Source organism: Pteropus vampyrus, unplaced genomic scaffold, assembly GCF_000151845.1.
Source record: "Pteropus vampyrus isolate Shadow unplaced genomic scaffold, Pvam_2.0 Scaffold7, whole genome shotgun sequence".
NCBI lineage: Eukaryota > Metazoa > Chordata > Mammalia > Chiroptera > Pteropodidae > Pteropus > Pteropus vampyrus.
In genome coordinates, this window is record NW_011888788.1 from 9,492,836 (window position 1) to 9,504,510 (window position 11,675).

The following is an 11,675-nucleotide window of genomic DNA, read 5'->3' on the forward strand; positions in this document are numbered from 1 at the left end:
CAAAGTCTCAACTCCCCTTTCAAGCTCCAGCCCCGTATACCTAACTGACTGTCTTGCTTACAAATACCTCTAGCCAAAATGGTCAAAATCAATCTCATTCTCCCGGCATGTCCAATGTTCCACATATGACATTCTCATAAACTCTTATTGGCATACAATTTCAAGTCCACCGGAATCAAAATTCTAGTTTTCTGATGCCTCTTTCACTGTTTCTGTCACATTCAACCTTCAAGCATCAAGCCCCAGAGCTTCTTTCTTTGAGAGTATCTGGTCCCTAATTCTCCTTCTTATTCAAACTAATTCTGCTTCTCTAATTGCCATGGCCTTCAAATTAGTAGTTTCATCTATAGGGTCTCCTTCATCTAATCCATACCACATCCTAGCACAACACTACTGCCAAAGCCATGTGGCTCTCCACTACATGAAGTCAAAATTTTTGTTTTGCTTTGTTTTGTTTCACTTGTAATTATACTACTCTCTTTAACATATTTTGTCCACTTGATAATAAGATCATTTGCTGTTCACAAGTGCAAGATTTTCCCTCCTGAAGGCACCTCATTCATGATACACTATCTTTAGTCTACCAGAAAAGACACCTCTTCCTCTGCCTTTTCTGAACTTCTCTTTCTAACTTTATCATATTAATTATGAAGTTTTTCATAAAATAAAAAACATAATTTATCAACCATGTTAATGAGTAAATATTCATTGATCCATTCAACAATTAGAATAATCCAACACTACCAATACCATTGAGACTTCCCAGGTTCTCTATCTCAGAGAAAAATCACTACCCTAAATTACTTTTCAATCATTTCTTGTTATTCTTTATAGTTTTACCATATGTGTATGTATAATTAAATAGTGTTTGGTTTTGCAAAGTCATATTAATGGTGACAAACTGACCTCAGCTCTTTACAAACTGCACTGTTTAACTTAGTGTCCTGATTTTTAAGGTCTATACACAACCATACTGATGTGTATAGCTGTAATGCATCCATTTTCACTGGCACATGGTATTCTCCTGTTGATAAACATTAGAGTTGTTTCTATTTTATGCTGTTAAGAAAAGCAATGCTATGAACGTTCTTGTGCATGTCATCTGTACACATGTACCTATCTAGGACTACAATTTCTGGGTTGTAGGACACACTCATGCTCCACTTTCCATGATAATGTCAAATTTTGCCAAAATGATTATACCGATTTTAAAAAATCAATGTCAAAAACATATTTTTTTTCATATTTTCTATTTAGTGATTTTAATATCTAAAGTCTATGATAGTCTGGGTAAATTTCTGTTGACACACTCTCTCTAATAGTATCTCTCTTTTATGTGTATTTTATTTTAACCTGAGGTTTTATTTTGAATTCATATTTGAAATAGCTTTTTGCTATTAGTATTTTGTTCAGCATTATTAGACTATTTGCAATCAGAAGGTTCCAGGATCGCCATTTCACAAAATTGCCAGGAATAGAAGTCACTATATTTCCTGAACTTTAGTATGGTACTTATTACATCTTACATTTTATTTATTGTGCATCTGCCATTTTTTCTTCTCCTAGAATCCAAATTCCTCTATAGCAAGACTGTTTTGCTTTATTTATCTGTGAATCTCTCACAACAGCCAGCAAAATATATACACAGCTTTCAATGAATATTTGTTAAATGAAAAGAAGGTAAAAATTCTGAAAGTATAAAAGCACAGGGCTTGAGAATTAGTGATAAAATAATGCTCTAGGGGATGCTTAATTTATGGTTTTCCTTATTTTGTAATTTGGACATGTGAGTACACCAGGATAAATAACACAGAGTTTATAATAATTATGGAGAAACATCTTTGATGTTTTAATAGATAAAAAGAATAAATTCTCTTAGGAGTCCCTCAAGTTCCAGATAGCTGCAAAGGAAACATATTTTAGTGTTTGAAAAAGAGAAACATTTATGAAGAAAATGGAGAAAAGTCTTGTAAAAATCCAAAATGCACTAGAGAACAGTATGTTTTTAAAGTTTTCTAAACTATAAAGAAACTCATGAAACATAATTGATAATTTCAGATAAGAGGTTAAAAACATATAATGACAATGTACTTTTGTTCTTCCTATGAAGGCTAATATTCATGAATTATTGTGGTTTTAGATCAAAATTTGGTCATTAAAAGAAAATATTTATTCAATTTGGCAGAAAATCACAAGAGTGGACTACTTTCAACATCAATTATTGATGGCATTCTGTATTTGACAATAAACCTATGATGTCAATAATAATATAAGAACAGTCCCCAAAGAAATAAAAGAACACAGAGCAAAACTACTTTTTTTATAATACTATATACTACATAGAATTTTTCAACAATAGTCGCATAGACTGCATATTGATAATACTAAAAATTAGCTTAGAAATTCAAAGAGAAGGAATATTTGATTTTTATAGATAATATTAGCCATTATATTTAGTAGTGAGCAGAACCAATTAAAAAATGTTCTGTGACATTATTTGCTGAGAACTGGGCAGAAAGTTATAATGCCACTCTGAAGTTCACATACCACATGTGCAGCCACAGTTTGCGTGAAAAAAGAATAATTCATGAAACCAAGTTCACTCAAAAATAACCATGAATAAGAAAAGTCACATCCGAATCATTGTAAGGGCTTGTGGGTGTGTGTGTGTATGCACGTGTGTGAGAGTGTGTGTGTGTATGTAATCACTTAAAAAGCATAACTAAAAAGGAAATCTATTTATTTCTTTTCCCTACTCAACTAAGCACTCAGTCTATAATCAGCTGGTTACCATGAAGTATTATTAAGGCACTATTTTTACAGTGCCCATTTTTACGGGTTTTATATGTTACACGAACAGTGGTTTAAAAAAAAAAAAATGCATGAATTGGTTACTCTCTTTTATGCTTCCTATATTAAGTCAAACCAAAGCTCTGGATCTTGGCATAATAGTAATTCAAGTGGAAACAAAAACAGTTCAAATCTTCAAATGTCTTTCAATTTTACTCTATTCATTCTATTACATTAAAGTTTCATTGATCAAAAATAGATTTTTAAAGAACCCTACATTTAAGATAATTTTAGAGTTTGTTTCACATTGCAGAAAAAGAAAAAACTTTAATGTCACTGATGACTTTTAAAAAATACATAAAAACAAATTATTCCAACATAAGTGTAAAATCACTTTTAAAAAATCCCTTATTAGTCTAGAAGGTCACAGATATCAAACATATCACCACTCAGAAAAAAACAAGATTATTTTAAAATTCTGCACAGATGGTTACTGCTATGCTATTTTATAATCTTTCATTCAAGGTAACTATACCACTAATAAGAGCTAAATGTCAATTAAAAAGAAATTGCCCAAAGAGTACAATAGAAAAATCATCAAAAGCTATGAACAGATAATTCATAGATTAATACAAAAAGCCAAGTTATGTATGGCCCACCTCACTCATAAGGAAAAGACGAAATAAAACTGGAAACCACTTTTTTAATCCATGATTTTGGATATTTTTAAAAATTTGATAATAACCATTGGAAAAGAGTGTAAGGGGCACTTCCGGTTTCTGGTTCAGCATGTAAAGAGCTTGGAAGTCACCACTCTAAAAAGTAAAAAGGGGAATGAACTTAAAAATCAAAACTCTTTTTAGATCTGTCAGAGAAATGAGGTCACTACATAAACAAATACCCTCAAATTGGAGATACAGAAAAATCACAAGTTACCAGAGCAGAAACCCCCACAGGAACTAGTGCTGGGTAGGAAAACCAGAACTATAATTGAAGAACTGTTGGAGTCTCAGTGTGGGCAAGCCTGTGAATTAAAAACTCCAGGGAGGAAAGAGAGTGTGGCATACTTTTGTGACTTTTATCTCATGGAAATCTACCAGGTTCTCACAATAAAGATTGGGGGAAAAAATTCCCTGTGCTTGCAGGGGGGAGGGAAAAAGAAGAACTTTTTATAAATACGACACAGCATCATCTTCTTGTTAATAAGGCCTGATCTCAAGAGAAACTATTCTATCAGAGCTTAACTCATCAGAAAATACTCAATTCCAGCCAGCTCTAATCTTCCACATGTAGGAAGAGGACAGAGTGAAAAACTAAGAGGCACTTGTGAAATTCAGAGCTCAGACATATAAGCTTACTAAAAATTTGAGACCTAATCATAGAACTATGAAATGTTTCCCCTCTCCCCACATCTCACTACTATATTACTAAAGACCTACATACCTCAGTTCCTTTTACCTAGTACATCATGTGCAGTTATCAAGAAAACATTATGAAGTATACTAAAAGGCAAAAAGCACAGTTTGAAGAGAAAGAGTAAGCATCAGAACCGGATTAAGATATGACAGGTATGTTGGAACTATCAGACAGGAAATTTAAAACAATTATGATTAATATGCTAAGGTATCTAATAGAAAAAGTAGATACCACGCAAGAACAGATGGATAATGTAAGCAGAGGGATGGGAATTCCAAAAACGAATTAAAAAGAAATGCTAGAGATCAAAAACACTGTAGCAGAAGTCAAGAATGTCCTTGATGTGCTCATTACTAAACTGAACATGGCTGAGAAAAAAATTTATGAATTTCATATCTCAACAGAAACTTCTAAAACTGAAAAATCAAGGAAAAAAGAGACTTGCAATAATGACTGAGAGTTCCTGCAAATTAATGTCAGATATCAAACCACACATCTACGAAGCTCAGAGAACACTAAGCAAGATAAATGCCCCAAAACTACACCTAAGCAAATCATATTCAAAGTGCAGAAAATTAAAGACAAAGAAAGAAATATTGAAATAAGCTAGAGGAAAAAATACTTTACCAGAGAAGTGGGATAAGAATGACATCCCACATCTCAGAAATCATGGAAGCAAGAAGAGAGTGAAGTGAAATATTTAAAGTGTCAAGAGAAAAAAACCATCAAACTTGAATTCTGTAGCCTAAAAAAAATTATCTTTCAAAAGTGAACATTTTTTTTAGGCTACAGAATCTTAGAAACAAAAAGAACAAACTAATCAAAAATAGACTCAAAAACATAGTGGACAATTTGGTGACGGACGAGGGGAGGGGATTGGGGGACTGGGAGAATGGGGTGAAGAGTTAAAGAAGTACAAATTAGTAGTTGATAGCTGGTCACAGGGAGGGTAACATGGCAGAGGGAATGCAGTTAGCATTAATATGATGGCTAGGTGGAGGGCTAGGGGAGGGAGGGAGCAATTAGGGGGATCGTTTTATGAATTATATATATGTCTAACCAATGTACTGTATACTTGAAACTAATTTAAATAAATATATATATTTTTTAAAAAAGTGAAGAAGAAATAATGACCTTTTCAGACAAACATTGAGGGAATTTGTTGCCAGTAGACCTGCCTTGCAAGAAATGTAGAAGAAATTCTTCAGAGAAAAGGAAAGTGGTATAAGCCAGAGCTCAGACCTCCATAAAGGAAGAGCATTACAGAAGGAATAAGTGAAGTTAAATAAACTTTTACTTTTATTTTTAACTGATCAGATAACAAATTGTTCAAAATCATAATACCAACAATGTATTTGATATTATATGTGTGTATATGTGTGTGTATGTATGCTGATGTATGCATGAAATGAATGACATAATAATATTTTATTGTAAGGTACTTGCATTGCCCATGAAGTGGTATAGTATTGTAAATGTATATTGCAAACTCTAGGGCAACCACTAAAATTGTTTTTAAAAAGAAGTATAAGTGATATGCTACAAAAGGAGAGAAAACAGTATCAAAATGCTCAATTTGAGTATAAAGAAATAGACATTCACACATGGTAAAATGATATACACAAAAATTAAAGGCAAATTAAATCTTTCTCAGTAGGCGAATGAAAATATTATGAAAGCACAGAATATCCAGCTATAAATATATCTTTTCTGACATACTAAGAGTGCCAAGATACATTAAATGAAAAGTCTGTTGCAAAACAATATATTAGAAATCTCTTCTCTATAATTGTTTAAAATGATGACAGAAGGGTGCCCGCACACAAGCAAGAGTGAGCTAGAGAAAGAGTGAAAGAGAGAAAAAAAATAAGACTATAAAAACATGTACCAAATTGTCTGCAGTGGTTCTATCTGGCAAGAGAAATGGGACTTAGAGTAAATGGAAAGATGGTATCAGTCTTGATTATTTTATAAAATTCTTCCATGCATACATTGCAATGAAATACTCTAGATATATTATTTACGCAAATCTTTTTTAAAATAAAAAACAAAGAAGGAAGAAAGGAAGAATATCATGAAATCTTTCCATAAAACCAAAAGTAGTTGCTAATTTACTGCAGTTATTGCCAGAAAGAATTTCCATCAGATCACTTCAAATAGGAACTTGGGATCCACCATTAACAGTTTTAATTTATAATTTCAATTAAGGACTAATATGATTTACAACTGTACAATACAAATAGTTAAACTGAAGTGTGAAATAAAACAAGGATCAAATAGAATTTTGGAGCTAGAAGGGATTTTAAAGACCATCCAGATCTGCCCCCTCATTTCTCACATAAGAATTTGAAAACAGAGACTTGTCTTAAAGCAAACAACTGATTTATTTCACTGACAGAGGCAACAACCCAACCTCCTCATTCCTGGTCCAGGTCTCTGGTAAATTCAATTTCTTTCATTCTAACTACATTGTAAATATCATCAGAGGTTCCTGAAATTTCTCAAGTGATTCCTGAAAATCTTTATTTTCTAGTCCTGTTTCCACATTACCTGATTAAACATGGTTGGATCCAGTAGAGAATTCATAGAACTTAGCATGGTGAAGGAATTTAGAAACTGTCTCTTGTTTAACATTTTCATTTTTTGTTTTTTGGTGGGGTTTTTGTTGTTGTTAAAACAAAAAAGCAAAAAAAAAAAAAAAAAAAAAACAGCTTAAGTAACTTGCTACATTCAGTAAGTCAGACTCAGAGTAGAGAGTGGAACCTAGGTGTCCTAAGTCCCAAGACATTGTTTTTTCTGTACTTCACATCCATTTTACTTAAAAAAAAAAAAAAAAGGCAGTGTGATCTTGCGATCTTGCAGAACCAACACCCACTGTCCAAGCAGGTGACTTTAGACAAGTCACTGGGCTCTTATAAACTGAGTTTCTTTAATTATTAAATGAGCAGGTAAGAAGATGAGCTCTGAAGTTTCTCACTCCTTTCCATGAGTCTGGAATATTTAAGTTGGGGTTCACTATGCATTAGGTCATAAGATCTAGTGGCAAAATGAAATACTGTAGCCCAACTCTCTGAGTAGTTTTAAAGAGGAAAGGACAACAAAGCAACAGAAGAAAAAGGAGTGGTGTTCAGGAACTCCTCAGCATGGATCCAAGTCTGGAGAGGTAGAGCTAGCTAGTGAATCCGTTGTTTTAGATTCAATACAGTGCTTCAGGTCATTTACAACAAACGGAAAGTTATCATGTGACGTGATTACCCACCCACCACAGGGTTCCCAGAAATTTAACTTCTAGTGAGCATCTAGTTTTCACCTCTTACCATTCCTTCCCTAATATTCCTAGAATGTATCTATATAGCTGTACAACTAATAACAAATTATATAAATGACATGCTATTAAGGCCAAGAATTTGGTTTTCCTTAAAAACTGCATTTAATAATGGTCATTGTTAAAAGAACAATAACGAGTCTGATTCTGATATATTCGGGGATGTAGTATCATGAATGTAATCAACTTTTTTCTGGAAAATCACTAGGGGTAGACCTCAAAGTCCTGTATCTAACTTCTTTCTCAGTTCACATTTTGCCATTGGGCAATTCTTATTAACATGCATATAGTTAACACCATTATTTATGTTTTCATGACCTCAGTTCAAATAACTGTAAGAAAACACCGGTACAAAATCTCTTTATATTGAAAATTTTCTACTTATTCACTTTGTTCTTCCTTCAGATTAAATCCAGTTCTTTCTTTCCCATAATTTGTTTTTCATTCTTTCTCTTCCCTAAAAACATTTCCTAACAGGGCATGATACTTATTAAAGGCTTGAACAATAGTGAAATTCACTCTTTTATCCCCATCCATGAAATCCTCCATTTATTCCAACGGTTGCATGCTTATCTAGCTGAGCTTCTAAGTGGACTTTTAAAAATTCTAAGGCGAGAACTTTGGAATAAAATGTGTTTGAGTAATGAGCCTAAATTTTAGTGAAATAAATAGTTTGGAGCAACCCTTGCTTAGCCAGATTTCCACCAGTGCCCTAAACAAAGGGCCGAGGTAGAGGTGTGATTGGACACCTGGATATTTGTGGAGAAACTAGAAGAAAAAAAAATGACCATTTAAATGTGTTTCTGTCCCTCTTCCCATGCTGATTAGGGAAGAAGAAAAAGAGAAGATAAGAAAAAAGCCCTAGCAAGATTTGGAGGATCAAGAATAGATGAGGTCTAAAGAGACAGAAAGCCAGGTAGGGAAATCCTCCATTCCCATGCTATCTTTAGTAGAAAAAGTAGCCTGATATGCTTGGGCCATGAGGACTTGCCAGTTCCACTGGTTATTCCAAGTTTTCAGATCACCTGACTCCACTAGACACTAGCATGTGCTATCAGTACTGAGGAAGTCAGAGGCTACAACAAGACCATGAACACCATAATGAATTCAACAGCAACAGAGGCCACAAACCCACAGGTAGGTGAAGGGCAAGTCCCATCTCAGCAGAAAGCAACAGTGGGAAAAGGATGGCCATAAACCAGATGGTCTCTCCTGTAGTGACAAAGAAGCTCTCTGGAATATAGATACCACCCAGTGGAGATGGGAGGAGGAACAAACAAATTTAAAGTGCCATGTAAAAACAGACTAGGTTTATATGGAGGGCACTAGCAGAATGAAAGAGTCGGGCATTAAAATGAGTTAGAGAACATGAACAGAGATAAAAATAGGCACCCTTCCTGACATTTCAAGCATGTGCTGGGGAGGAGAGGCAGTGTGGTGTGAAGATATTTGGTAGTCTGCCCCAGACCCAGACCCAGACCCAGACCCAGAATGCAGTCCATCTGTCACATTGCAGTCTGGGCTTGACAATAATCACAGTCCATCTGTGACCTTGCAGTCTAGGCTTGACAATAATCTGGGCTTGACAAAAGCCCTCTCAACATAGAAACCAGAGGCTCCCAGTGGCTACACACCACTGCCTGTGAGGACTACCTTGACACGGCCCTGCACAGTCTGCCCTAAAACACCATTTTATTTGTCAACTTAAGGATAAAAGTTTTCTCCTTTCTATCACATCAAATATGACCCGCACTGAGATTTTAAGGCCCTCTGTGACCTGGCCTCACCTGGCCAATCCAGCCCTGCCACACATCGGGAACACGTCCCTCCAGGTAAGAGTTATGCAGGTGTCCAGCCCTCACCATGCCTAATCTCATTGTCAGGGCTGTGTTCATGTTCTTCTCTTCCCCCTCTTTTCCCACTAATCCCAGAGCCTCCTAGGGCCAGTTCTAAGAGCCCGTCTTCCATCAGTCCTTTTGGGGTGACTTCTTCCTACAGGTTTTCTGTGTTGTCCTCACCACATAATTAGCACCTTATTATATGCTGTTGTCTTAATTCTCTAAGTGGACATACATCCCCAGATTAACTCTGTGATACTTTTTCTCTAACTTATGTGTTCATAGCTAATTACCCTAACTTATATTTAACTACGCTTTATATTTCTTTGCATGGTGGTAAGCTTAATGTTAAATGATGGGACAATCAGACTGTCAAATAGTTTTAACCCTTCCATGTCTTGGCAAATGAAAGCCTGGCAGGATTTCGACTCAACCCTATACAACTGTATGTGGCAGTACTGGATTCATGAATATTAAATTTTAAACCACTGACTCATTTTTTTTTTTAAAGAGTCAAATTGTATTTAAAAACTTCTAAAGGGAGTTGTCCCTTGAATTTTGTTTTAGTATAATTTTATTCTACTGTTTATCACTCGAATCTTAGACAAAGTCTCACATTTGGGGCATTAGATTAGTTATATGGCAAATTTCGTGCTGTAGTAGCTATTGTGATGGAATTCTTTTCACGACCAATATTAATGAGGTCCTAAGTCTATGCTAGGTCCTGGACCTAGGTCTAGTGATACAAATGCGGTACCTGTGTGACTCACAGAGCACACAGCTCAGTGAAGCAATCTATATTTAGAAGGATGCAATTTTCTTAATATTATACTTACTGATAAACTTGTTTTGCATAGTCTCCAACAGAGCTTGATGAGCATCTTCAGCTTGTAAAGCGTGCGAACATTCTCTAGCCAGTATGGTGCGTACAAGATGCTCCCCACAGCCTAGAAATTCAAAAAAACCAAAAAATGGTTGAGAAAAAGCAGTCTAAACATTCTGCTTGTCTTATGAGCATAAAAAACACCCTTATGCAGCACAGCTTAAAGAAGTAGTTGTGCTGGAGAATAATTCAGTAATGAATGAAATGATTTGTAGGAGCAATCTAGTAATTTTAATAATGAGATTTGACAGAAACTAAAGAAACACATGACTGTCTAATCTCAAAAAATAAAATAAAATAAAATAAAATGAAAGGAAACCTTTTTTCATAGAAATGATTTACATAATATAGGAATTTAGATTCTCTACCTAAAAAGTCTCTTAGGGTTCTGTCTCATTTCCATGGCTGGATAACTACAAGAAACTCTGTTTTATAATTTATTTGTTTACATTCAATTGCCTTTGTCTCCCATGTCCCTCTGGCACCTCACACACATGGGAGCATGGGAAAATCTAGCTAGCCAGAGCCCATCTGAATCTCCCCCAACTCACTTTTCACTGAAATGTCCACTGTCCATCAACAGCTGTAAAGTGGAGTTAATAAAATAGCACCTTTCTCACCTTCTTATAGTAATTTACATTGCTTTCAGGGGTGAATACTCTCTGTCCTTCTAAAGAAAGAGCGCATTCTTAACACCCTGAGGTGAATTTGGACTATTCGAACACACTAAGAAAGGGTAGGCGTGGTAGTGATGAGCACCACCTAGAATTTTATTACAGTCTCTACCTGTTAAAAGTAGAAACTGCTTGCAAAAACAGAGACAAAGGAAATTTAATTTATAGGCTAGTAAATTCAAATAAAACATTTCCGAAGAAATTTTTTGTTTTTTTTTCTTTTGATTTTTTTCTTAAGTAAAAAATATGAAAAAGCTACTTTGACAAACACTGGAGGGGTAAGCATTTTTTAAAACACAGCAAATGCTGCTTGAGATGCTTTTTATATATAAAATCAATTTCACTATTAAAATGACAATGTCATCTTAACCAAATGAGAACAGTAAATATAAAAGGCCTTTACAAGGTATCTTTTCAAAAACATTTGCCATTCAAAATGATTTCTCCCCAACTGAACTTCTGCTTCTCATTTCTTAAAAAAAAAAAAAAGAATCCTGCCAAAGGTGTTCTGCTAGTTCATTAGAAAATCAAGTCCTCCATTAATTCATATAAAAGTACAGGGTATAGTCTGAGCACCTACTCAGACTATAAAGTATGACTCAACCCTAGCCAAAAAACAAACAAACAAACAAAAAAAGCAAAAAACAAACAAACAAACAAACAAACAAACCCCACAGCAAAAGAAGAAGCATCTCCAGGATCCACTCAGATTCCCCAACAGAACTAGGAACAAAGTAACTTTTTTTCAC

At 34.7% G+C, this 11,675-nt stretch overlaps 1 protein-coding gene across 3 annotated transcripts in view; it reads right to left on the minus strand.

Annotated features, from left to right (window-relative positions):
- Window positions 1–11,675, minus strand: part of TASP1 (taspase 1) — a 238,758-nt gene that overhangs the window by 79,017 nt on the left and 148,066 nt on the right. For all 3 annotated transcript variants that reach the window (XM_011370299.2, XM_023537442.1, XM_023537439.1), the window contains exon 11: window positions 10,206–10,316. In XM_011370299.2, the coding sequence (XP_011368601.1) occupies window positions 10,206–10,316 (111 nt within the window). The remainder of the gene's footprint in view (window positions 1–10,205; window positions 10,317–11,675) is intronic.